This window comes from Mesoplodon bidens, assembly GCF_964165515.1.
Source record: "Mesoplodon bidens genome assembly, chromosome: 2".
Classification (NCBI taxonomy): Eukaryota; Metazoa; Chordata; class Mammalia; order Artiodactyla; family Ziphiidae; genus Mesoplodon; species Mesoplodon bidens.
The window spans coordinates 173,813,539-173,840,985 of NC_138177.1; the positions used below are offsets into that span (position 1 = coordinate 173,813,539).

Sequence of the window (27,447 nt, forward strand, 5' to 3'; positions counted from 1 at the left end):
TTCCTGGCCTTTCGCCTGGGTCATTCCTCCAACTGGGGACACCTTTCCCATCTCCTCTGGCTTCTGCACCCCAGCTCCCAACCAGCCTCTCTTGGAAGGAAGCCTCCTGTGATGAGGCCCATCAAATCCCACCTGTGTCGGGCAGGCGGCCATAGGTACACGGGCTTGTGTTCACAGAAAGGCATGTTTTCTTCATTTTTGACAAATCGTTTCATATTCGGTATCTCCTCCTAGACCACAAAGGTTCCCCAAGCCTGGGCTGGGTCTTCCAGTCCCCCTGTACCCCAACCCACACCCTAAGATATGGACTAGGCACAGAGTAGGTGTCAGAGATGCTTAACTTTTTTTGCTAGCAGGAGGTCAAGGCTGTTTTCCATGGTGCCACCCACGGGGGCCCAGCCGAGAGAAGACCACGTTTCAGGAGAGACCTGCTCAGCCCCCAGGCTTCCTGAGGACTTGGGAGCCCTCTTCATCTGAGTAAAGTCTGTCTGAAGACTCTTAGGTGTAGGTGCTGCTCTGGCCTGCGCCCCTCTCCCAGAAGGGATCCCCAAACTCAGAAAGGGGCAGGAGGCACTCAGAAAAACTTGGGAGTTGGAGGCCCCTGTAATCCAGCCTGGGCCTGGGGCCCCTGCCTGGTCCCTGTCCCACCTGCAGGCAGGACTCGCTGACAGGTTGAGCCCACTTGCCTCCCTGTGTCTTTTCAAAAGGAACCTTACAGAGACCCAGTCACCTCTGGTCGGGCAGGGCCTGTCTCTAAGAAGCTGCTCCCATTCAATCCCAAATCTCGGCATGGATAGAACCTGCCTTCTGGTGGCTTCTAGAGAACAAATGGGACAGGCAAGGCTATCACAAAAAAGGAGGAACCAAACAATCCATCCTCCTCTTGGCTTCCGTGGCTCCTTCCATGAAATCAGCAGAATGAACTCTGTTCCAGGCAGAAACACTGGAAGCAATCAACGCATGGATGGCACTTTGAAAGGCTTTGGAAAGAAGCCTCCCAGGCACCTCTGACTTAGCCCGCTTGCTCACTTCCCCAGGGCAGAGGGCTGTGGGGGTCTCGGATCGATCTGAGAAGCATCCTGTGAGGCAAGGAGATCAAGCTGATTTCATCCATGTGTCAACTGTAATCAGTTGGTTAGGCTGCCCAAGCACTGTGTTGAGGAGGATTCTAAAGCCAGATCTGAGCCCGTGAGCATCGTCATCAGTTGCCGGGTCTGCCACAGGCCTGGAGCAGGGGCAGCACATGTGCCAGGCACTAACCACGCCCGTCCTAGGTTTAGGGCTCTCCACGGCCAATCAGCAATGCGGGTGGGTCACTACCTGTCTCGGGATTACTGAGGCCACTTCTCCCTCTCTCACCATACATTCCTGGGAATCACTGAGGTTTAGGTACGAGTCTCAGGCCTGGCCTCACCACCCCACTCGCAGGTGCCTTGGCTGGGGTGAGAGACGCCCTCCCCCTCACCTTGGGCTGGAAGGACACTCGGTGCTTGGCAGGCTCCGCCTCCGGCTTGGCCTCCTCCCCGGAGTCCTCGCTGTAGCTCTCAAACTCACTGGAGCTCCAGCCTAGGTCCTCCGTCTCCCGGGGTGCCCCATCCCGGTGCACATCCTCGTAGAGCAGGTTCCTCTCTGCCCCTGCTGGCCAAGAGACAGGGCTGGTGAGCCGAGGACCTGAGGCCAAGCCCACCAGCCCCTATTTCTGAACCCAGGCAGGCAGGTGGGGGCGTGGGTCAGCTCCACTTCCAGGTCCAGAAGCAGGAGGCAGCGAGAACACGACATCCACCCCGCAGAGTGAAGAGGACGTGAAAAATGCAGAGAAGCACAAGAAACGTGCCTGGCACACAACCGGCTCAACAACTTCCCCTATCCGCATCACCTTGCTAGGATCTGAACGCTCATTTGAGGCTTCTGTGGCATTTTTTAGAGGAAAAGAGAAGCCCTAAGACCACGTCCTGACTCAGGCCCTCAGCTCTGGCCTCAGCATCCTAGGGGGGAAAATGAAGATGGTCCGGGGCATTGAATGACTCAGATCCCTCACCCCAAATCTGAGTTCCCCGTGAGGGTCCAGGATGGTCCAGTAGGGGGCGCGTCTAGCCCAGCGTCCAGGAATGTTCCCTTTTCTTCCCCGGCCCCACAGGAAATGCCTTGAACGGGAAACTGGGGGACAGAGACCCGACAGTCCACTGGCCTGGAGGGCCGGGCACTCTTGGGGTCCCTGTCAACTCGGGTTTGAGATGCTGTTTCTAGACTGAGGTGGGAAAGCCAGTTTCCCGGGCCCAGAACACGGGGTCCCAGCCCCAGCCCCAGCTCCACCTCCGGGAGCTCTCAGCCTCACCTTCACCTCTGAGCTTCACTTCCTGGGCTGTGACCCGGAGAATAACTGAACTGCAGGCCTCACAAAAGTAAGGGCAGACTCCAAAAAAGTGCACGAAGGTGAAAAGGCTTTGCGTTAACACAGACAAAATATGGCACTGAGATGGGTTAAAAAAACAAAAATCTGCTCAGAAACCACGCATTCTAAAGAGCAGAGAACTTTGGTTATTGGAGCCCTCTCTACAAAATGGGGATGATAAGCTGAAAGGTGGAGTAAACATAATATTTGCACAAAAAGCTCTTAGCCAAGAGCCTGGCACATGGCAGGCGCTCGGCAAAGAGCAGCTGATTAGTCGCGGGGGCTCTGGGTGGGCTTGAAGGTCTCCACACTGACCCCAAGCCTCCACCTCCCCCACACGGGAAAGCCGGGGGGTGAGGGGTCAGGGAAGATTTTCAGCCAAAGAGCCAATCAGACACACTGGGGCTTAGCTGGAGACTCAGGTCCCAGGATCAGGAGGAAGCACAGGGTTATTTTTCAGCAAAAGATGATAGTGACTAACATCTCCAGGGGGTAGAGCAGCTGGTGACCAGGCTGTGAACTTCACAAGGCTGGGCTGCTTGTCCTATTACTGCAGTGGAGGCCCCACAACCCGTGAGTCCAGGGGCAGAGCCCAGTCCTTGGGGCTGCCCCAGAGGAAGAACCACGTGGCATCTACTTCCCCTGACTGCCGGCCCCGCCCACCTACACCTACATGCCGGATTCTCCCAGCAGCCCTGTGGGGCTGGAAATTATCACCACCTCCCATCAGACAGATGAGAAAATGGGGCCCAGAGTAGACATGTGCTTGCCCGAAGTCAGGCAGTGAGCGGGGAGGGGGCTCCATCCACTCACTGTGCTGCCTTCCAAAGAGGCACCATGCTGCCTTCCACGGAGGCACTGCTGTGCTGACGACCCCCTGGGCTCACCCAGAAATACTCTCTCCAGTGGAGACAGTGTCACCAGATTCCTAAGCCTTCAGAGGCCTCACAGTCGCCTGGTCCCCGCTGCCTCCCACCTCCCCCCGCCTCCTGGGGTCATGGACTTCCCTAATGCTCAGGAACATGGCTCCCCTTTCAAAGCACTTACCACCACCCACTCATTGCTCTACATCAACTATCTCATGGCATCCTCCCCACAACCCAAGGAGGAAGCTAGCACTGCCCAGTTTTACAGGTGCATCGACTGAAGCCAGAGAGATTAACCAGAAGATTTGCGGCATGACCCTCCCCAAAGTCCTGTGAGGTCAGGACGATATTCTGATTTCATACGAAGAAGCCAAGGCCCAAAGCACAGAGCGCTGTGCCCTAATTAATGGCAGAGCCGGGATGAAAGCCCAGGGCTGTGTGGGTCCACTGGCCTGTGCGGCCTGCACCTCAGTGGACAACCTCCCCACCGAGCGCCGGCTGAGCCCACAGGCCGTGCGGGTCAGTGCGGGGCCCTGGCAGGTGTGATGCTCACAGTGCTCCTCGTGGGATGTACCTGCTGAGGGCTGGGCCCAGCCTCGCCGACTCAACCCTCCCACAGCCCCGAGAGAGAGTGGGGGTCTCAGGGCAGGGGTCCTGGTCCTCAGCTGGCAGGCTCAACTGGCTCCCAGGCCACCTGCTCTTGCCCACCTCAGGGTAAACCGCAGGACATGCCATATCCCTACACCCTGGGGACCCGAGGGTGCCCAGTGAAGACTGTGACCAAGTGATTCGTGGCTTGATCGGATTCAGGTGGGAGAACAGCCCAAAGGGGTCAAATAATGGCCTCAGGCCACTCCGATCTCCTGGCTCTGGGACCTTCATCCAGCCACCCTTTCCCACTCTCCCGGATTCACATGAGCTACAAGCAGGAATGGGTTCCAGGCTCCTCCAGGGCTTGTTAAATGGATGGGTGGATCATGGGCCCACCCACCCTGCTCCTGGGACAGGTGTCAGGAGTGTGCCCCCGGGGGACGTCAGGCCTTGTCATGTTGTCTGTGTGTCTCTCCCGTTGGACTATGTGCTGCCCCAGGATGGTTACAGTCGCCCCTGTCAGACTAGGAGCTCCACAAATGCAGGGGCTGTTTCCCCCACTAGATGGGGAGCCCCTAGAAGACAGGCAGAACAGTGTTGTAGAAAAAGCAGAGTCCAGCAGATGTCTATTCAAATTCTGGCTGTGTGATCTGGGGCTGGTGGCTTAACCTCTCTGATGTGACTGTCAACTGGAGCCATAGGCCCTGCCCTACTGACCTCACGGGGTTGACTGAATAGGGGAAGCAAATGCGTTTCATCTTTCATAAAATGCCACCCAAGTCCTTTTGTGGGGGGAGGGGACAGGGCACTGGACTTGGAGTCAGAATGACCCAGGTTCGAATCCCAGCTCTGCCTCTACAGTTTCCTCCTCTGAAGAATAAGGAGGTAATACCCTAAGTCAAAGTTTCAAAGCAGATTACAGGAGGTAAACCATGAAGAGCAGCTGGCAAAACGTGTTTAAGCAAAGACGGCTCTTACTGTGAATGGATATTAAATATCCCTCCTCCCTGGGTAGTCCTCCTTCCAGCTAGGTGAGAATGTGGGCCCAGTTCCAGCAGCACTCACCCTCCCCCACCCTGTTTCTCCTCTGCGGCCCCAATCTCCCTGGCAGGACCCAGGCTTTCCCTGGCTTTCTCTGCTTCACCATTCAGCAAGTCTGGATTATTAACCCATTTTCAGGAGGAACGGAGGCTTGGAAAAGTGAGTGATTTGCCTGGGGACCCACAGCCCAGCATGCCCCTGCCCTTTAAGCCCTAACCCCTGCGCTTGAAGCGTTAACCCCTCCCCATGAAGCCCTAACCCCTCCCCATGGAGCCCTAACCCCGCCCCGTGAAGCCCTAACCCCGCCCCAGCCCCAGCCTGGCCGCGCCCTCAGCCACCTCCTGACTCTCCCGGGAAGACGGCCGTGGTTTTTAAAAGCAAGGAGGGGCCATGGACTGGGTGGGGCCGGGGAGGAAGTGGAAGGAGAGACCCTCCCCAGGCCCCGCCCTCCCGCCGCCCCTCCCACCCCTCCTCTGTCCGGAGAGAAGCAGGACGCCTGAAAGAGGCTTTACCGGGTTGATGGGCGTCGAGGTTCTCGCAGGGGACGTCGTCGTAAATCACATCTTCTTCCAGGGCGGGGAAAGTAAACCGGTCGACTGGGAGAGAAGGGAGAGGAAAAGAGCACGAAGGAGGCTGTGGTGGCCCAGGGCGGCTGCCAGACTGACAGCAGGACTGCACCAGCTGGCAGCTCCCTCCGCCCGCCCGCCCGCACCCCCACGGCTCAGCTGGGCCAGCATCCTGCAGCCCAGCCCCTGGGGAGCCCTGCCTGCCACTGCTCTGAGAGGACGCAGCTTCCCCTGCCTCTTCCCGCTCCCCGGCCCCTCCAAGACGCCCTCCCAGTGACTGCGGCACACGCCCCCTGCCGCCCCGACACCTGCAGGCCTGCCCCTCTGACTGATGGCACCTGCACGGAGCATGAAGCAAACCCAGCACCTGTGCCCCAGGGCCCGGAAGCCTCTTCAGCCGCCCAGGCCCCCAGGACTACCCCAAAAGGAGTCACCCCCCACCCAGAGGCGAGGGAGGGCAAGGCAGCCATATCTAATGAGCACAGGATACGGCAGGGAGTGGGGGAATGGATTTGGAGAGGGGGGTTAAGGAGAGTCCCCCAAAACTCAGACAGCGGGGTCCTGATTGGTAAAAAAAAAAATTCTGCAAATGAGCACATCACTCCCCTAACATTTTGCTGGGTGTGCTATGAGTGGGGCAGAGAGCACAGCCTGCCCATTTAGCAGCTCCTGAGCTGGAATATTTAAAGAGGTCTCCCCCCCGCCATAACTGTGTGCCCAGTCTCTGCCCTCTCTAGGGGCGTGTGGCCCCAGCAGAGCGAGGGTTTGGAAAACCAGTCCCCGCCCGATGGTAGCCTGTCCTCACCCCACAGGCCTTCCAGGAAGACAGAGGACCAGATGGACTCTGAAGTCCCCGTTCCTAACTGCGTTGCTCCCTGCGGTCCCAGGGCGCCCAGAGCCCTGTAGGAGCCTCACCGCCCCCTCCCCACCGACACAGATTCTGCCTCCCACATGGCTCAGACCTGCCCAACCTCTCTCCAGGTCCCTGGCTCCAGCCATCAGCCTCCCTCCCCTGGACAGCCTCCAGCCCACCACCTTGTCTCGGAGCATCAGTGATGGGACTGAAATGCAGACGTGGTCTCATGGCTTCCTCTTGGCCTCTTATGGCTCACTGTCACTTTGGGGAAAGCACGGCCTCCGAGGGCACCCCACACACACTCTGGGAGGAACTGGGGAGATGGCAGCCTCACCTGGCCCTGCTCACCCCTTAGACCCTCCCCTCCACCACACCAAGGCTCACTGCTTCCGAGGTGCCAGGCATCCCCTCGCCCTTGGGCTCCGGCACAGGCTGCCCCCTCAGCCTAGACACTCTTGCCCGGACCCCTGCTCCTTCACTCTCTGCCTCAGGACTCGTGGGCTCTCCCGACTCCCACCTCCCCAGCCTAGCACATGCGCTCTGCATGGTAACCGCCCGCCTATGTGTCTGGTTCTGCTGCCAGAGGGACCTCGTCTAGGTCACCAGTGTACACCCACCACCCAGATCACCCTGGCCCGCTGGAGGAGCTTTGGAAGTATTTGGGGGACGGATGAGCAGCTGAATGTGTGATCTACTCCTGGATCACGACTCACATCGGGTGGCAAAGGGGGCAACTCTCAAGGGTGGGCAGTGGCCGGTCCACCTCAGAGCTGCCACCAAGCCCACAGCAGCCATGCAGCAAGGACAACCCCTCGGCTCGCATGAGCCCACATCAGCTCTCTCAGCCTAGAGAAGGGGAGGCTATCCTGACACCAACCTCCTGGGGCTGAGACCTGGGGGGTGGGGAGGGATGCGGGGGACTTACTGCGACGGGAGCTCTTCCGTCTCCAGCTGGAGCGCCGGACCCCAGAGAAAGCTGTGTCCACGGCAACCCCATTGCTCACCACGGCCGGCCCCCTGCGGGCGGAGAAGCAGGGCCAGTGAGCCAGGAGGATGGGACAGCTGGTTCCTTGAAGCGTCAGACAGCCCCTCACCAGGTGACAGCGCCACTTGCCCCCAAGGCCGAGCTGGGGAGGCCACAGCTGGGTTGGCCTTGGACACGCCCCGTCCCCTCTTGGTTTCCTCACCTTTAGAAGGCACTGTAAGGCCGACCTGCTGCTTTACAAGAGCATAAAGGTCAAACGTATAAGGCCGACCTCCTGCTTTACAAGAGCATAAAGGTCAAATGTATTCACGGTGATAAGTGATAAGGGTCAGATGCTCTCCGGGCCAGGGCACCCTGTCTCTCCTCCACCAGGGCAGACTCAGTGGGAATCTCCATCTCCCCAGTCTCCACATGCAAAATGGAGGAGAGGACTGGGGGGCCTTGCGTCTGAGAGACAAGGACCTGCAAAGCTTCACAAGACCATGCACAGAAGGCAGGGCTTAATTCCCACACACACTTGAGGATGGGCTGGACCAGAGGCACGCTTCCCGGGAGCAGAGAAGCAAAGGGAAAGCAGTGGAGAGACAGCAGACACCAAGTGAGCACCCCCAGTGCCGTCACTCGGGCATCATGTACTCCAGATACGACGTGATGAGAAGGGTGCTCACCTCTGTGGGATTCTTACCCCAAGCCCATAACCCCAGGCTAATCATGAGAAAAACACCAAACAAACCCAGATGGGGGAACATGCTCTAAAACACCTGCCCACTACTCCTCAACGCTCTCAAGATCATGAAAAACAAAACTGAGGAACTGTCACAGAGCAGAGCAGTGTAAATGACAACTGGATGCCATGTGGGTCCTGGATAGGATCCCGGGACAGAAAAGGAACATAAGCAGAAAAACTGATGAAATCCAGATAAAGTCAGGAGTTCAGAGAATGGTAAAGTACCAACATTGGTTTCTTAGTTTTGATAAATATCCCATGGTCGTGTAAGACGCTAACAATGGGGAAAACAGGATGAGGTGGTATATGGAACTCTACGTGCTACTTTTACAACATCCCTGTAAATCTAAAACTATCTTAGAGTGAAAAGTTTTTGGTTTTTTTTTTAAGCCCACGCTCAAAAAAAAAAAAAAAGCCACATCTGGCAACCCAGAGGGTAGAGGCCTTCTACTGTCCAAGGCAGCAGCCACTGTTATGAAGAATTGACTTGAACTTGCCAGCACACAAGCCCTTAACAGAGGAGGAGGAGAGGGAGGGGGAGGGGGAGGGGGGGAGGAGGAACGGAGGGAGGGGAGGAGGAGGGGGAGATGACAACCAGGAAGTGCAGGGAGAGGGGAGGGAGGAGAGTGAAGTGTGGAACACCTCCTTTGAGCAGGCCCTTGGCCTCGCCTTCGCAGTAGCACTGACAGGTAGATCCTGGCATCCTTCCCACTTCGGCAGGTGGCAGGCAGAGGAACCTGCCCAAGATCACTGGCCTGTGAGTGGCAGAGCTGGACAGTGAAGCCAGCCTGCTGGGCCCCTGAGCTGGGCTCTCAGGACTGCGTCTCAGGTAACAGAGCAAGGACGGCTGTGACGATGGAAACATGCCACGTCTGTGCTGTCCAGTGAGCCACGCGTGGCTACGGAGCACTTGGAAGGTGGCTAATGGAACTCGTGTGGCTAAGGAACTTAACTTTTCATTTTATTTCATTTTAGGTCATTTAATTTTAAATAGCCACATGTGGCTAGTGGCCCCCGAACAGGACAACACAGGCCGAAGCCACCAGCACTATTGGAGAAGCAAGACTCAGCTCCAATTTTACTGCCAGAAGTCAGCAGTGTCGCCTGGGGTGAGGGGCACGTTTCAGTCCTGGGGTAACGCTTTCCATCAGCGGGAAGTTAAGGCCAAGAGGGGACAGGGCTGGTCTGGACCAGGAGGGGTGCTGGGCTGGAGCCACCTGAGTCCCAGTCCCTAACAGCGCTTCCCTGAGTCACCACCTTCTCAACCTGGAGACGGCTTCAAGGTGCTGAGTCCAGCTGCTCGGAAATGCTCAGACAACCAAATCATTCCAGCGGGAGCTGACATGAGAGTTTGGCCGAATTTGGTTTTAAAGTTTGCTTTGCTACGTTAACCATAACAGCTGGTGACTACTGGAAGAACGTGCCAGGTGCTGCTTGTTGTGCTTTACCTATATTTGCATATTTCACTACACAAGAGCGCACGTGAGGTAGGCAGTGTTGTCCTCATTCTAAGATGGGGAAACTAAGGCTCACGAAGTCTTGATGACGGACTCGACTGAAGTCACTCGGCTCATCAGAGGGAGCTGGGATCTGCAGCCCAGTCTGTCCGCCTGCAGAGTTTGCTCCTTCCACCAGACCATGTGCAAGTAGGGAACCCGGGGGCTTCCCTGGTGGCGCAGTGGTTGAGAGTCTGCCTGCCGATGCAGGGGACACGGGTTCGTGCCCCGGTCTGGGAAGATCCCACATGCTGTGGAGCGGCTGGGCCCGTGAGCCATGGCTGCTGAGCCTGCGCGTCCAGAGCCTGTGCTCCGCAACGGGAGAGGCCACAACAGTGAGAGGCCCACGTACCGCAAAAAAAAAAAAAAGTAGGGAACCCGCATTCATTCACCGACATCACAGATTCACTGTGTCATGACATCACTGCACCTCGCTTGACTACTCTCCCAACCATGTTTTTAAAAAGGAAAGAGAGAAAGAGCTCTTGGCATAGTCAGAGATGCATGTTCGAGGCTCTGTCCAGGAGAAATTGTGACACCAGCTCCAAGGCTGAGGTGCGTTTCGACAGTGAACACCCCAGAAGGTCTCGGGTAACCTCTAACGGTGACATGGAGGCGGGATGGGCATTTTGGGGTAAGGTCAGACAGCTTTAGAAGGGATCTGTGGGCTTCCCTGGTGGCACAGTGGTTGGGAGTCTGCCTGCCAATGCAGGGGACACGGGTTCAAGCCCTGGTTTGGGAAGATCCCACATGCCGCGGAGCAACTAGGCCCGTGAGCCACAATTACTGAGCCTGCGCGTCTGGAGCCTGTGCTCTACAACAAGAGAGCCCACGATAGTGAGAGGCCCGCGCACCGTGATGAAGAGCGGCCCCCGCTTGCCGCAACTGGAGAAAGCCCACGCACAGAAATGAAGACCCAACACAGCCAAAAATAAATAAATAAATAAATAAAATTTTTTTTAAAAAAGGGATCTGTAACTGCTATGACATACTAAAAGCCAGGATGGGGCTGAAAATATGAGCCTCTAGTTTGCACGTTACCAAAACACAGTGAACTTATTTTTTCATTGTATTTCATTTTGAGTAATTTAATTTTTAACAGCCACATGTGGCTAGTAGCCCCCAAACAGGACAGCATGGGTCTAAGCCACCGGCACTACTAGAGAAGCTAGTCTGGGCTCGTGCTTCTATTGAGCAGCCACCGAGGTACTGGTCCTGGCTTCCTGGGCTGGGGAGCAGGGGCCACACAGCAGGGCAGTCACCTTTATGCCCACCCTGAGTGCCTCAATGGCTGAGGCAAGCAGAGACACCAGGGGCCCCAAGGGAGGGAAGAGGCCAGTGCCCGTGCATGCACAGGTCTTCTCAGGCTTGGTTGGAGACCACCAGCACCCCTGCCCTGCACTTTGCTGGTATCTTCTCTGCACCCAGCCCTAGGCAGAATGCTTGAGGACAAGTGTGTGTCTTATTGTGACCATTTTAAAGATGAGGAAAGTGAGGTTCAGAATTGGCAAGTACCTTGCCCCAAATCACCTGGCCAGCAAGTGGCAGAGTTGTGCTTTGCCTGCAGAGCCTTGCTCTTGACACCAACTCTGCTGCCCTCAGACCGGAGCAGGTGTTCCCCAGGCAGACGGGATGGGGAAGAGCCTCCCAGGCCAGGGAAGCAGTGGGCATGGCAAGAAATGAGGCTGGGGGTGCCTCCTCCCTCCCTGGCCCTTCTAGCTGCCTGCCAAGGCCACTGACCCACCCTGAGCCCACCCAGGGGCAGCCTCTCCCAGCTGCTGCCTGGCTGGAAAATCTAACTCTCCTTGTGAGCAAACACTCCTGGAGCCTCCCCAAAGGTTTCAGATAATAAAAGAGCCATAAAAAAGCAATAAGAGGCCAATTATCTCGCCCTTATCTGAGCTTCCTGCACTTCTAATGCTTCTCAGCTTGCACAGGCAAGAAAGGCCAGCCACTAAGATGACACCGTCTTACAAAGTGAGGCCTCCGCCACTCGAATGCCAAGAAAAGGAGCCAAGTCCGTGGAGAGGAACAGAGAACAAGAAGCTGGGCAAAGAAGAGGAGGCCCCCCCATGACAGCGTTCACTGGACCAGACTGAGGTCAAGTACACCAGGAGTCCACTACAGAGCTCAAAGCACCTTCTGAGCCCACCTCCTCTCTCTCCAGGGACACGCCAGGGACAAGAGGGGAATGAGTGTCCTGTGACAGCAGGGACCTGCTCTGGCCTGGTCACCCCATTCCGTCAGCCCCTTCACACGAGGACACTCAGTGATGATGGATGCCCCCGCCCCCCGCCCTCTTTTAAAGACAAGAAGCCCCACTCTGAGAATGGCAGCACCCCTGCCCCTGCTACTGCTGGGCCCGGTTGCAGATTCCACAAGGTCCCTTCCCAGAGGCTACACAGTGTGAGTTATCAGAGAGAAGACCCCCAAAACCAGGGTGGCTGGGTGTGTGTGGGTGGGTGTGTGTGTGTGTGTGTTCGCGCGCACGCACACACGGTATTCCCGATGCCTTTTCCAGGACAAGGTATGAAAAATATGAAAGAGGAAAGAATTCCACCTTTGGGAATTGAAAGGACCAGAATAACATGAGCCTTATAAGGCCTTGAGTAAAACCCAATCTGCAGCAGACCGAGGGCTGGGACAGCAGGGCTTGCCCAGGACGGCCCGACTCAAGAGCATCCCCTCAAGAAATTCCCCACCAGCACCACTATCACTATCCCTAAATCCAAGAGACACACAAGAAAGGCAAACACATCAAGCCCGGATTAAGCCTGCTGCCAGTTTTCTTTCTAGCCCTGGCCATTTTCTAGTTCATATAGCATGTTAAAACCAGAAAGGGGGCAGGGGGGAGAGATAAAATGGGAGACTGGGATTGACATATACACACTACTATATATAAAATAGATACTTAATAAGGACCTACTGTATAGCACAGGGAACTCTACTCAATACTCTGTAATGACCTATATGGGAAAAGAATCTTAAAAAGAGTAGATATATGTATATGTGTAACTGATTCACTTTGCTATACAACTGAAACTAACACAACATTATAAATCAACTGTACTCTAATAAAGATTTAAAAAAAAAAAAAAAAAAAGAAGGACTTCCCTGGTGGTCCAGTAGTTAAGACTCTGCGCTTCCATTGAGGGGGCACAGGTTCGATCCCTGGTCGGGGAACTTCCACATGCCGCACGGTGCAGCCAAAAAAAAAAAAAAAAAAAAAAAGGCAGAAGGACCTTGAAGATCACCTGGTAGGAGGATTCAAAGCAGCTGCCCACAGCAGTCATTTGGGAAGCTCCTCAGAGATACAGACCCAGAGCCCCTGCCCCAGTGATTCTGACCCATCGGCCAGGAGGGGCCCAGCATCGGTGTTTTTAAAGCTCTCTGCTGGCTCCAGTGTGCAGCCAGGGTTGAGAACGGGGGAATCATGGGCTTAGGGTGGGAATAGACATATGCTCCAGAGCCAACAGACCTGGGATAAGATCACAGCTCTGCCACTTGGCTGTGGACCAGGACAGTGGCTAAACATCCTGGAGCTGCTGAGGGATGGGACGAATAATCACTCTACTTCCCGCCGTGAGGATTAAATGAGATAACACAGATATGGCACTTGGCACCTCTCTGTGCCTCAGTTTCCATATCTGTGAAATGGAGCAATAATACTTCTCTTTTTGGGTTCCAGGAAGGAGTAAATAAAGGCTTGTAAAACTCTTAGCAGAGGGTCTGGCCCATGATAAATACCCCCGGTGCACTGTTTCCCTTCCCCCTCCTCCTCCTCCACCCCTCCTCCCCCTCCCCCCTCCTCCCCCTCCCCCCTCCTCCCCCTCCCCCCCTCCTCCAGCTAACAGGGTCCCTGTATGCACTCACCTCTTCACACTGAGCCTGGCCACCCCTCACATACGGAATGGTTCTGGGCCCCAGACTCTTTGTACTGTGCCATCCCCCACATGGTCACAAATCCACTTACTGAATGAGCAGAGTGGGGAGGGGCCCCCAGGGAAGTCGGAGGAGGGGACCCTTACTTGATATCTATAACACAGTCCTCAGTGGGAAGCAAGCATCAAGGCCCCTGGGGAACCATCTTTCCCCACAGCCATAGCCAATAACCCAGACCCCACCTTGGCCTTCTGCTCTGTGGTGCACACACCTCCCTCCCGTCATCTCAAGGGCCCCAGGCTCAGCAGTCAGACCCAGGACAGGCACTGTACCCTCAGCAATAACTTATCAAGAGCCTTGTGGGGTACTGAAGAAGTTCCCATGGGAAAATGCTCACCCTATGTAATTCGGTCAAAAGGTGAGCTGAGAAACAGCACGTGCAATAAAACCACAGTTCTATAAAATATTGGTATATATACATATGTATACTTCTATAGCAAGGAAGCTGGGTAGGAACATACAGTGATAGAATTAAAGGTTGCTGTTAGTCTATCATTTTCTGTACTTTCCAATTTTTCTACAATAAAGATGCATGACTATTAGAAAAAAAGAAAGAAAGAAAGGGAGAAGGAAAACACATCCCAGGCAACGTTGAGCAACAGATTGGCCAGCGCGGGGTCCCTTGTGCCCTGGAGTCCTGCTCCAGGCAGACCCACACCCTTTGAGGACAGTGATAAGAGCAGCTCGCTGGAGCATCTGGTCCTCACATTTCATTTAGCCTCCACTTTATAGAGACGAAATGGAAGGTTAAGCAGATCAGACAATGAACGGGTCCTGGGTTGTGGAGCTGATGTGGAAGACAGGCAAGGTCCCAACCAGATCTATGCGGGAGACGGGAGGGCAGGGGTTAGAACACTGGAAGCCAACCAGGTTCAACCGTGGAGCTCCGTGTCCTGAGGCTGACAGCGTGTGTTCTCTGCACCTGCTTCTGCATCTGTAAACTGGGGAGTACAGTAGCACCCACCTGTGAGTGTCACGAGCATTACTGGAGGCGGGAGAGGCTCTTAGAACAGGGCTTGGTGAATAATAAGTGCAGAATACGTGCAGGCCATGATTATCTGGCTACAGAACCCATAAACACACCAAGGCCCAGAATGTCAGCCCCCCGAGGGCAGGGACTGTCTGCCTTGGTCGCGGCAATGCCTGGCACATTGCAGGCACTCAGTAGAGAGGTGGAGGATGGAGGACAAAGGGGAAGGGCAGGGGGACTCCCAGCAGAACGCTGGCCTGGGTGGGCAGGGGGCTGCTGCGGAAGAGCAAACAGAGCCCCGGCCCTCTGGCTTTGAACCCAAGCGCCACTACCTGCCACTCAGCTCCCTTGGGCCAGTGACTGCACCTCTCTGGGCCTGCACAACGGGACCCATAAGAATTGCCTCTTTCCAGGGCTGCTGTGTTAGTCTCCTACTGCTTCTGTGACAGTTACCACAACCTCAGTAACTTCAAACAACACAGATGTATGTTACAGCCATAAAGTTCCGAAATCCACAATGGGTTTCACTAGGGTAAAAGCAAGGTGCTTGCAGAGCTGTGCTCTTTCCGGCAGCTCTAAGGGAGAATCTGCTCCCTTGCCTCTTTCCAGCCTCTAGAAGCAGCCTTGGCTCGTGGCCCCTCCTCCCTCTTCAAAGCCAACCGCACAGCATCTTTCAATCCCTCTCTGACTCCACAGGCCCCCTTATAAGGATCCTTGTGATTCCGTTGGGCCCGCCTGGATAATCCAGCATCATCTCCCCATCTCAAGGCCCTTAACTTCATCACATCTGTACAAGGTCGCACATTCCCAGGTTCTGGTAATTAGAACCTGGAAGTCTTGGAGAGGGACATTAATCTGCCTGCCACAGTTGTGCAAATCAAAATGAGATGCGCGTGGAAAGGGCTACATAAACTGTAACGTCCGTGCACATGTAAACTATTAGTACCATGTCTTCCTTGTACCAGGCACTGGGATGGAAGATGCATAAGGCAGAGTCCTGTCACTGCGGGGATCCAGGGGCGGACTTGACACATTCCTGAAGGGGGACTCGATGTAATGAATGCAAACCTGTGTACATTTTTTCAGGCCAGAGACTGTGTGGCCTTCATACTGGGGACTCAAAGGGTCTGTGACCCAAAGACCATAGCTCCTATATGGAAACCCCTTGTAGCCAGGGGTGGAAAAGGGGAAAAACAAAAATACAGCTTTTCCAATTTAGGGACTGGTAAGGGGCCAGACAGAGGTCTTTCATGGGAAAAGGATCCCCATAACCCTCCCATGAGGGACTCCACTGGGAGGGAAGCTTGTCTCTGTCAGTCCCCAGGTCCCATGGAGACCCTGCAGGACAGGACACAGGAGGCTATGAATGCTCTGGATCTGGGGAAACAGCAAGTTAAGGGCAAGCTCGGGATGCCAAACAACTCCAGACTGGGTCTGCAGCAATCTCACAAACCTTCATGGACACCTCCATTTCCTCCCGGGGCCAGGGGATACTCCAGCCTCGTCAAGCTGCCCCCTAAGAGCCTCCAGGCTCCCCAGACCCTCGGCCCTCAGAAGCCACAAGGCCAGGCTGCAGGCAGGCCCTCCAGCGCCCTGTTTCCATCCTGTTCAAACACTGCTTCCCCAAGCCTGGTCTGATCTTCTCGGCACCTGATACATCCAGAGAGGATGGGTCTCCTTGGCTCTCCCAGCTGCCCATTTGCTTCCTTCAGGCTCCAGGCCCGGGTGAGACACGCTGGCCAGTGGGCAACACAGTCCATCTTGCCTGGATAAGCCCAGGAAGGGGCAGGACAAGTACCTCCCGGGAGCCACTGAGAGTCCCTGCAGCTGGGCTAGGAGCCAACAGGAAATACTGAGGCTGCAGTGGGGCTGGTGGGGATGGCAGCGAAACTGGGCAGGAAAAGCAAACAAATGCAGAGGGCGTGGTGCGCTCAGAGGTGAGAGACACGGCCCGAGTCCGGGAAAACACAGGGAGCTGGCGACCTACGCGATCTCATTTCCCAGCAAGTACTTACTGGGTGCTCGGCGTGGCTGTGAGTTCACAGGTTTCAAAGTCCACCAGAAAGGCCAACCCTCTGAGCTCCAGCGGATGGATGGCTGTGGAGTCAGACGGGCCAAGCTCCAGCCCTGCCATTCACCAGCTCTGCAAGATCTCGGGTAAACTACTTCAACTCTAAGCCTCAGTTCCTCATCTGCAAAATGGGCATAATCAGTAGCCCCGCCTCCTAGGGCTGCATCGCCTAGGAGATGAGATCTTGTGCAGGAAGCACTCAACTCGGAGTGTGACTCAGGAAACAGCAGCCGACATGAGTGGCATTGGCGTGATCAGCCGCTCAGCCGCTTGAGGCCTCCCGTCCCGCTGGCCTCTGTCCTGGCCTCAGTCAGCTGCCAGAGTCGGAACCCCGGTTCAGAGATTCTGTTTCCACACGGTTTGTTTTCTCTTCATTTTCACGGAGACACTGAGAGTCGCCTTTCAGACCCGGCTCCTCCTTCTGTCCCTTGGAATCCATCGTTCATTCAATGGGGATGCCTTCAGCACTCGCCCCGTGCCTGGCACCATGCAAAGCCGGGAGGATATGGCAGCAAACGAAATACCCGCCTCTCCCACCAAGAAAAATCCCTGTCCCCATGGAGCCGTCCGGCAGGTGGAGACGCGCTTCCACACCCCTCTACCATCACAAGACCTCTGTGTGGGGCAAGAGGGGAGGGGGCTGCTTGTACTCTGCTCCCATCTCAAGGGAAGGGGCGCCACCCAGAATCACACACAGGCAGGGCCGAGGCCACTCTGCTTGGCTCCCCAGGTGGGGTCTATGGAACATTCCAGCGACAGCTTGGACACTACTCTCCCAAGAGCTCAAGAGGCAAAGTTAGATCTCATAAGAGGCAAAGTTCTTACCCCAATAAACACACACCGAAGGGGATCGTTCATATGGAGCCAGCCACCCCTCCCAGCATGAACCGAAGTCTAAAGTCCTGAGTCCCCAGCGCATCCCTGGAGGGTCGGGTGATGGTCAAACACCTGGCCTCCTGTCGGAGGGGCCCTGGTTCTAAGTCTTTGTTGAATGAACATGCACCATCTATATGTAACTCTGGCCACCTAACCTCCCCAAGCCTCAATTTCCCACCTGTGACATGGGTAATGAAGTGTCCACTTCCTAGAGACAAGAGATGGGACTGGGCATTTAGCCTGGTGCCTGGTACACAGGTAAACACAATCACTGCTATTACTATTATCATTCGCTATTATTGCTGTTGTCCTTGTTGCTGTTATCTGATAATACGTCCTGTTTCGGAAAGAGAAAGTGGCAAAAGAAAGAGAAAGTGGCAAAAGCTAGCCGAGCAGGCTGAACGTTCTTTTGCCTGGCGGCAGGACGGACGAGAGCCCAGGCCCCCTCACTCCTTGGGATTGTGGAGCAGCGGGGCCCGACCCCAAAATCACCCCGTGGACCTCGGCACCACACACACTCAGCAAAGCCAGCAACTCTGCCTACCCCATAACAGCCTGGCTGCCTCCTCTGGGCAATCCCACCTACCAGGTGAAGGGACCCGGAAGTCCACAGGCCTCACAGCCAGACAGGGACCCGGTGCCCCTGCCCAGGTCACCTGGACTGCCCGTCAGCCTCAGCAGTCCTCGTAACCAGTGATGCAGCACCGAATAAATGTTAACTTACATACACCTCACAGAGCCCTGCAAGAAAGTAGATTTATTATCCCCATTTTACTGATTAAGAAAGTGAGGCTCGGGAGAGGAAACAACTTGCCCAATGACACACAGGTATTAAGTAACAGGTGAGACTCGAAGCCAGCTCTCTGCGGCTCAGAGCCCGAGCTCCCAGGCCCTCAAAGACCAGGACTCCAGCCTTCTTCACTTTACCCACGGCGCTCCCACCCCCTTCCCTCCCCAGCTGTGGATGAGAGCTGGGGGGGGAGTGAGGTCACTTTGAGGCTGCCCGGATCTGGACAGTGGTTCTAACTGTGCTGTCAGGAGCCTCGAGTCAGGCAGCCCTTGCTTTTCTGGAGGCCAGGTAGGCAGCCAGGCAAAGCCCAAGGCCATTTCCAAGCCTTCAGGCAGGGACCGTGAAAGAAATGCAGTGAGAAGAGATGAAATGTCCTCCACTTGGAGATTTGTTTTTCCAAAGCAATGTCTGCTTAGTGACTACCTTTGGGAAAAAATTTTTTTAAAAAGAAAAGAAAGAAAGAAAATCAAGATACTTTTTTTTCCCCTTTGTCTTGGATACCAAGGAGAAGGAAAGCGATCTGGATTGACTCTTCTCCCAGAGGACTCCAGAGTGGAAATTCACCATCCGGGGAAGGAGGTGGAACTTAAGTAAACGGAGACCTGGAAGGGAGGGAACAAAGCTGGGAGCAGCACCGAGACACTTGACGGACAAGGAGTCAGGAGGCCTCCAGCATCTCACTGGGTGACTGTGGGCAAGCCCCACCCCTCAGTCTCTCCATCTGTAAAATTAAGGGGTGAGAAAGGAAGTCTCTCGGGACTCCTGCTGCAATCAATATTATGCAGGGGACTCACAGCCCACAAATGCCCCATCAAGGGCTCTCAGAAGTGATGTTTATTCACACCTGTTGGCAACCCAGGCCCAGCCCAGGAGTCAGAGGCACTGGGCACACAGTCTCCGCCCCTTCGGCCCCATCGCACTGGAAACATCCAAACTGGTCAGGAGGCAGGAGCAGAAGCAACCAGCCTCACTTATTCCTCACGATGCTTAGCGGCAGAGAACACGCCCATCTTACAGATGCAGAAACTGGGGCTCAGAGAGCTTCACAGGGAACCCAAAGCCAGCCAGCTAGTGAAGGGCTGAGTGAGGATTTGAACCTCCAGGAGATGGTGTTCAAGGGAGCTGGGCTAACACCAGGGCCAGGTATAGGATAGGTGGGCGTGCTACGGAAGGGCGGGTGGTGGGTTAAAGGCAGAGGCTGGGCCCCTCTCCCAGAAACGCGTGGCCCACGCTGAGTGATTCTGATGCAGTATAGCACTAGCTCTGGGGGCCACTGCAAGGCCTCCACAGGGCACCAGCACCAGCCAGACACAGCGTCTGGCCGCAGTCACCAGGTCTCCAGGACACACAGAGAGAAGGTGGCAGGGCCAGGCCAGACGGCTACGCTCCTGACTCTGAGGTCGGGGAACCAGGGTCTCCAGAAGGATGGCCTGAGCAAACCAAGTGCCAGACCCCTGGAAGGGGTGCACTTGCTGGCTGCCCACACCGTTTCCCAACCCCCCGCCCCCTGTCCCTGCTCAGTGGCTTCCTCGTGTAGAACCCTCCTCTCTCTCCACTGGTGAATTTATTCTCCCTTGCTCAGCCAAGACCCACCTAGCCCCCCTCCGGTCAGTGTCCCTGTTCCCTGGGCACCCTCTGTCCCACCTGGATGAGTCTGCTTCCCTGTCCAGACTGAGTTTCTGGGTGGCTTTATTCCTGGCCCAGCCTGGAGGGATGTAACCCCTGGGAGATCACAGCAATGTCAGGACTTCCCAGCCCAGGTGCAGAATCGCTGATTCATTTCAGGTCCCTAACCAGGGAGGAGAGCCTGGCCCCTCTTCTGGCCGTAATTACACAGTGGCAAGCCCAGCAGAAACCCTCCCAGGACCACCCACTCCAACAAGCAAATGAGCACAAACAAGGACTCCTAGGCTTGAATTTGAATCCAGAACTGCCCTGGCTCCCGGACCCAGGGCCACAATCTGCATCTCTGAGACCTCCAGCTGGGTGACACCTACCTGAGAATTAGCCGCCCAGATTCAGCTCACTCTAGGAAAACAAAGGGAGGCTCAGACACCCCTCCCCAGACTAGGGCAGCCAGGATTTAAACTCAGGACCCCAGGGGCCCCGGCCATCAACTCCAGGGCCTAGACCCACCACTGAGGCTTCCCTTAGAAGAGGACTCTCTAAACACTCAGGTCCTGAAAGCCAAGCAATGAGCAGCAGTGAGCAAAGCTCCAAGAGGCCTCAGCTTTCACAGCCCCCGAACTCCCAAATGCGCGGTCCAACTTGCTGAAGACCACAGAGGGAGTGGTGGTAAAACTGCCTTGATTAGGTGCCTGCAGTGTCTCTAGGTGTCTTACCCAGCAGTTCTTCATTCTTCTATGGAGGAAGCAGTGGCCCATTTTACAGATGAGAAAACCAAGGCCTGGGGGGACTGGGACTTACACAAGGACCCATGGCCAATGCTGGGCCCCGAGTACGATGCAGGCTATCACCCCAACACCCAGGGGTGTTAGCCTCAGACAGACTCCCAGGTGGAAAAGGGCAGAGCCCCCAGCAACAGTCACAGGAAAGGGAGCAGGAACGGCACTGGCAAAACAAGTGGCGATGGCAAAGACAATTACAGAGGGTGGCACCGCGTGGAGCACCAGAGAGCTGTTTAATTCCCAGCCACAACCCAACGGAGTGGGTAGGTACTTCATTGTTTTCATTTTGCATATGAACAGACTGACTTTGGAGACTTTATGTGACTCCTTCTAGCCACACAGCTGGCAAGGGACAAAGCCAGGATGTGGAGCCAGGCCTGCTTTCTACTTCACAGGCTTGTGGGAAAAATAAAGGAAAAAGTAACACGTTTTAGGGACTGACCTCTTCCCTCCGGCCCAGGGATCCTGAAATGTGTTTCTCTTTAGCCAAAGACCTGCCCTGAGCCTTCACAGCCGCAGCTCCACCCCTTCCCACACCTCCTGCCCGGTCTCTCCTCATTTTCCAGCTGCCAGAGCAAAAGAACGAGGCTCACTTACTGTGTCTGGGCCGGTGCAGCCGCTGGGTCTGGGTCTGCGGGAGGAGAGCAGAGGCAGAGCCCGTCAGGCCAGGGGTTGGCCCGAGGGACTCAGCGCATCCCCGCCCCCTTTCCCATCTTCCCCGGGGGCCCCAGAGACGGGGCGCCAGCCCGGTGCCTGCTGCGTCCCTGCCTGCCTTCCCCCAGCCCCACACTATCATTAAGCTCCCCTACCAGTCCTACCTGCCTGTCCCCACCCCCAGCCCCATGGCCCACATCCCAGCTCTGACCAGAACCAGTCACGCTGCCTGCTCTGGGCCTGCCCTCACCCGCAGCCCCTCAAGGAGCCCCTTGTCCCCAAGCCTGCAAGAAGTCCCTGCCAGTCCAGTCCCCAGTCCCTCCCGATGACAGAAGCTGTCATTTAACCCCGGCCTTATCAGGGCCTTCCCGCCCCCAGGGCTCTGGGAGGCTGCTGCTCTGGCGGCTGTGATTCCCTGGGAGAAGCTGCGGGGAGATGGGAGCTTCAGAGAGACAAGCTCTGGGCAGTAACTGTCGCTGAAGCACAACCGAAGGCCAACCACTGCCATTGACGGCCAACCACTGCCATTTACGACGTGCCAAAGTGCACCAGATGCTGCAGGAATGCTAGGAATCTCCAATTCCCAATGGGAGCGATGGAATGCAGCTTCTTCCCAGTGGTCTGTCCTCCCTTCCTGCTTTGTAGGGACAGTGGAGGAGCCACAAGGCATCACTGGGAGCCTGGAGCCTCCACGCAGCCCTGAGCTCCCTGTAGCCCCGGAGGCCCAGAAATGGGAAGACCCTGGGCTTCCAGAGCACCTTACCAGCGATGGGGGCGGAGTCCAAGTGGATCAGTGGGGCGTCTTCTGCCTCCTTCTCTGGAGCAGCGCCTGGGACGCCCAGGCCAGCACTGGTGTCCTCGTCATCATCGTCACTGTCATTAAACTCAAAGGCCTCGCCAGGGTCGTCCTCTGCCTCGGGGGAGGGGTCTGGGCCTCCAGGAAGCAGCTGATCTCCTGGAAGGGAGGAGGAGTTAGCCTGCTGTGGGGTCTCAGGGTTTGGTCCAGAGAGAGGGCTGGAAGTGGGGAGCAGCTGGGGGTCTGAGAGAGAGCACGCGGGCAGTTCCCAGAGACTAGATTAAACCCATGCCCAGGTCAGGTGGCCCTCCTGTGCCCCGAGGTTCCTGTGGTTGGCTTGGGGCTCTAAGCAGATAGGCAGCAGACGGAGGGCAGGGAGCAAGCTTCCAAGGCAAGCGTGTGTGCATCTGGACTTGAATGTAAGTCTCTGGTTTTCTTGTTTTCTACTTTCCTATTTTGTAAGCAAGGGGGTTTTATAAATGCATCTGCCCACGAGCGTCTGGGCACACACCTTTGTGTGTATTTCCACGTGTGATACGTCTTTGCATTTCACGTATATGCGAATGAGCTCGGCACCCTGCACTTTATTTGGTATGCATGGGGGAGGGGAGCCTGAAGGCAGCCAGCTTTCGGGTACCAGGGCACAGACTGGCTGGGGCAGGGCTCCCAGCATGAAGGTCAACCCGGCCTTACTCCCTGCTTCTCTCCCCTGGGAGGACCCCTGCCCGCATCCCTTCTCTGTCTTAGCCTCTTGTTTTCTTCATCTGTTCCTGTAAAATGTGTAATGATTTATTTTGCCCCTTTAAGGGGGCAGGTCCTGGCCTGGGGTATGTCACCAGCCACATCAGTAAACAAAGGATGTTGCAGCCATCTAGGCATCAGCCACTGCAGCCACCCCAATGGTGCACCCTGAGGGGATTCAGGACCGAAAGAAAAGGATGCTGGCCCCAGATAGCTAAAGCGCATATCAAAGGAATGATTTCAAGGAGCACAGCCTCTTGCACTTCCCATATAGAGAAGAGTGCTAAATTCATTAACTTGAGATGCCTGGTTTTCTTTAGTTAACAGTAATCTTTTGATGTTCTCACTACCTGATCTTTGCTGCAAAAACTCCTATATATCCTGGCTCCCCCCTCACCTCTTAGGAGCAGTCCCTCAGAGCTATCTGAGAGGCTGCCTCCAGGGCTTCAGTCCTCAGTAAGTCCGTCAAGTAAAACATAATTCTCTGCTTTTAGGTTGTGCATTTTTTTTCAGTCGACGGGCAGAACTCAGAAAACTTGAACAAGAACTTCACTTGTTTCATTAAACAAGTGAAGAATTGGATCTTCTATCCTAAAGAGCATAACAAGCCCTCGCCTTCGGCCCATTTCAGCAAGCTGAGGTCCCGCCGTCGTCTTCCTTAGAAGACTTCTTTTCTAGAATCTGAGCCTAAACAGAACCTCAAGCGTCCATTTAGCCCATCTCCCTACCTCGTGCAAACCCACTCCCAACCCAAGGGACAATGTGGGCTGGTTTGAAGCTGATCGCCCCTCCCTGGGCTGCCCAGAGCAGGCCTGTCACAGCTCATGTCACACATTTTAGGGCATGAGCTTGGGGCGCACCCAGTCCTGTCTGGGTCCCCTTCGCCTCTCTGAACCTTGGTTTCTTCCCTGTAAATTGGAGAACGAGACAGCACCTACCTCATAAGGCTGATGTGACTGTGACGTGAGATGTGGGTCAGGGTTTCTGAGCCTCCTATCGGGGCTGCATGGTCTTCGCGCTAGGGGGCTCTATAGGATGTGTAGCAGCATTCCTGGCCTCTCGCCTCCAGCTATGACAACCAAAAATGTCTGCAGACATTGCCAAATGTCCCCTGGGGGACGCAACTGCCCCTGGTGGAGAACTGCCCTGGCAGATGTAGCTCTTGGCATAGTGCCTGGGATGTAAGTGTTACACAGTGACACCTGCTGTAATTTCTGTCCCCTCCCTGCCTGAGATCCTTGAGGACAGGACTGTCCACAGATGGATCGATAAGTAAATGGGTGGGGAGGTGGATGGAGCAGAGAGACAGCTAGACGGGCCAGCGGATGGACAGATGGACATATCTGATTCTAGCAGTCTCACTGACCAGAAAAATCCAACACCCCCCCACCGCCCCATCCACAGTGACCTGGGGTTTCCAGAGCAGAACATTTTAGGTGCAAGTGTATCAAATTCAAGAAGACCCTTCCTCAGCTGCTTGACTGCAGCAGAAACCCAGAGCTAACTGGCCCTCCCCAGTCACCTTTGGTATTACTTTTGATATTGCTTTCAACAATTCCGTTTTGGATATGTATATGTACACACACATATAAAATGTGTGTGTATAGCATCTTCTACTGTTCTCCCCTTGCTCATTCCACTCCAGCCACACTGGTCTCCTTGCTGTACCGTGAAAGTGCCAGCTCTGCTCCTGCCTCAGGACCTTTGCACTTTCAGTCCTGGGGTCCAGAATGTTCTTTCCCCCAGGCGTCTTCTCCTGCTCTCACCTCCTTCAGGTCTTTACCATATGTCAGCTTCCAATGAGGCTGCCAGGACCAAAGTTGCCCCCAGTGACACCCGGGGGCTCCCGATTTGCCTTGCCTGCTTTCTTTTTCTCTGTGGCCCTTATCAGCGTGTGACACACAGTATGTTTTATTTATTTTACTGTCTGCCTCCTCTGCTAGAATGTAAGCTTCCTGAGGGCAGGTATTCTTGTCTGTTTCACTGTCATATTCCCAGCATCTGGTAATGTGCCCGACACATGGTAGGCACATAATAAGTATTTGCTGAATACACACACACACACACACACTCTCTCTCTCTCCTATTGTCAGGTCTACCTACGGGTTGCAGTTTTAAAAGTTTAAAAAATACTGGAATAAATGACCACAAACTCCCTGCCCACTATTTCTGGACCACCAGGTTCAGACCTATCCTGACCAAAGGGGCTTCAGTGCCCACGGTCCTGCCCTCTTGAATCTGCTGGGCAGACAGTGGGGGGAGGGTTCCCTTTGCACATGGCCTGTATCATTGTAGTCACTATGGTTTCACAGTCAGACCACCTGGGTTCAGACTCCAGGTCTCCCTTATACTGGCTGTGCGAGTGTCAAGTTATTTCACCGCCCTTCCCCCTACCCCACCAAGCTGCAGTTTCCTGATCTGTCAAATGAGGACAATAATAGTAACTGCCTTACAGGGTTTTTGGGAGGATGGCATGAATTGACAAACATTAAAGCACCCAGTGCGAGGTATGGGCTCGCTAAATGTTAGCGGCTCTTACAGTGACGATTCTACTTAGCATCACTGTCATTGCATCATCATTATCGTTATTACTGTTATTATTGCCTTGAGTCATAGCCCTGGCCCTGACCCCGGGTGAGATGCAGAGCCCCTCCCCATTCCCAGGCCAGGCCCAGTCCCAGGCCCCCAGGCTGTGTCCAGGGACTTAGGTTACTTCTGCACCTTCTCCCTTTAAGAGTACCAATAGCTTCAGTTTGCCCAGCAATCCACACAGTCAGGCCCGCATCCAGTGAACTGTCCCCGAGAGCCCCTGGGCCGGGAGGGTCAAGCAGAAGACAGACATGGCCCCTCAATGTCAAGGAGCTCACTACAGGGTGAGGCAGGCAGATACAGCCAGAGAACAATGTAAAAGCCCAGAGACTGAGCTGGTGCTAAAGAGAGGAGGGGGCTTATGTGGGGCGCGGCTTTGGCACAAGGCTGCCCCTGTGCAGAGCCTTAAAGGGGGAGCAATGGCCTGACAGGCTCAGGTTACGGGTCAGGGGGTATTCCAGGCTGAGGCCAGAGCAGGAGCGGAGAAGAACAGCAAGTGGCCCAGTGGAAGTGAAGACGTGAGCAAGGATGATGGGGGTGAGAACACGGCTGCGAGGTGTTGGGGGGATTTGAATTTATTCGTGAAGACCATGGGAAGCTCTCAGAGAATCAGAAAGTGGCAAAGAGACTGGTTCAACCAGATGAAACCAGCCCGCGATGTCAGATACACCCAGAACAGTAAACTTTCATCAAACGTTTGCTGAACGGAACTGAATTGATTTCATCATAAGATACTTTTGCTCTCAGTTGGCATGTCTGGCCCCTTGGTGTGTAGGAGAAAGGGTTCAGGGTGCCTATGACAGTGGTCGGGGGTGCGGACATCCTGGGACCCAAAGCTATGGCCATGAATCAGGAAATGACCTTGTCCCCAAGATTCTGTTCAGGATCCTGAGACCCGGGCAATTAGACACAGCTCCTTATCAAAAGGAAAAATCAGGAGGCCCATCCCCGGATAATTGAGAGCTGAACTGAGCCCTTCCCACCCATCCAGACAGTTGGCAGGGCTGGAGGTGACCACACACGCCTGTCATGTTCATGGACGTGCCCCGTCCTCGGGAGAGCCCACCCCAGCGAGTCCCCAGAGAATCCAGAAGGCCGGGACCCAGGAAGCCACCCCACACTATGGAGAAGGTGTGTCCACCGTGCTGGTCCCCCACCCTTCAGAAAAGAACACGGAGGCTCGGGGGGGAAGAGAGTCCTCCCTGGGCTCTGCCCGGGGGCTCAGAGCAGAGCACAGGCGGCCCGTCCTGCCAACACCCCAGTGATAGCAGCTGTCATGTACAGAGCCATGGATTACCACATGCCCGGGTCCCACCTGTATTTAAACCTCGAAACATCACAGCAGAGGGTGTCGTTATTATCCCCATGTTTGTGGGTGGTGAAACGGAGCCAGAGAGACACCAAGTCACTCAGCTGAGCTCACAGTGGCAGTGGTAGGGTTGGACGGGAGAAAAAGCCCTGGCTTGTTACCATTCTGCTACCTGCCACTCCACAAAAAGAACAAGAGGTCAGGAAGCTGGGCCCAATGGCAGAAATGGCCTTGCATCCAGCTCCTCCAGGATGGGGTCCGGATTCTACCAGCAGTGTCCAAGGCCCCACTGTTAGGGTTGCCGGATAAAAATACAGGACATCAAATTGAATTTCAGATTAAAAAACAATTTTTTTTAGTATAAGTATGTATTTTTCTGCTTTTTTTTTTTTTTTAACTTTAGCAGCCCCACCACTGCTAGATGACCCGGCTTCCTCCGTTCCTTAGCAGATGGAGATGGATGGCCCCGCCCTTCCCCTGAGCCCCAACTCCCCACTCAATTCATAAGCTTTACCCCCAAGCACACCTCAGTCCCCAGAGGGGATCTGCTCATCTCTCCAGGGGACCTTAGGGAGAAAGGTAAAGAGTCAACCCTTACCTGGAGCCCGCAGGAGGAAATCTTTATTTCCATGTTGTAGGCAAGGAACCTGAGGCAGAGGGGTGAGGTCACTTGCCCAAGGGCACACAGATAATCGCCAGTAGGGCCAGATTCACACCCAAGGTCAGCCTACTCCAAAGCTAGTGGCCCTGGGACAGGCCCCACGGCCCCGTTCAGAAGCGG

General features: G+C 55.2%; 1 protein-coding gene across 3 annotated transcripts in view; it reads right to left on the reverse strand.

Moving 5' to 3' along the window:
• The window catches only part of ARHGEF10L (Rho guanine nucleotide exchange factor 10 like), a 146,528-nt gene that overhangs the window by 82,040 nt on the left and 37,041 nt on the right, over positions 1 to 27,447 (reverse strand). For 2 of the 3 annotated variants that reach the window (XM_081223479.1, XM_081223480.1), the window contains exons 3-7: positions 21,995 to 22,186; positions 21,175 to 21,208; positions 7,238 to 7,329; positions 5,403 to 5,486; positions 1,466 to 1,638 (exon numbers count right to left, since the gene is read on the reverse strand). In XM_081223479.1, coding sequence (XP_081079605.1) covers positions 1,466 to 1,638; positions 5,403 to 5,486; positions 7,238 to 7,329; positions 21,175 to 21,208; positions 21,995 to 22,186 — 575 coding nt within the window. The remainder of the gene's footprint in view (positions 1 to 1,465; positions 1,639 to 5,402; positions 5,487 to 7,237; positions 7,330 to 21,174; positions 21,209 to 21,994; positions 22,187 to 27,447) is intronic. The other variant, XM_081223481.1, reaches the window with a different exon arrangement.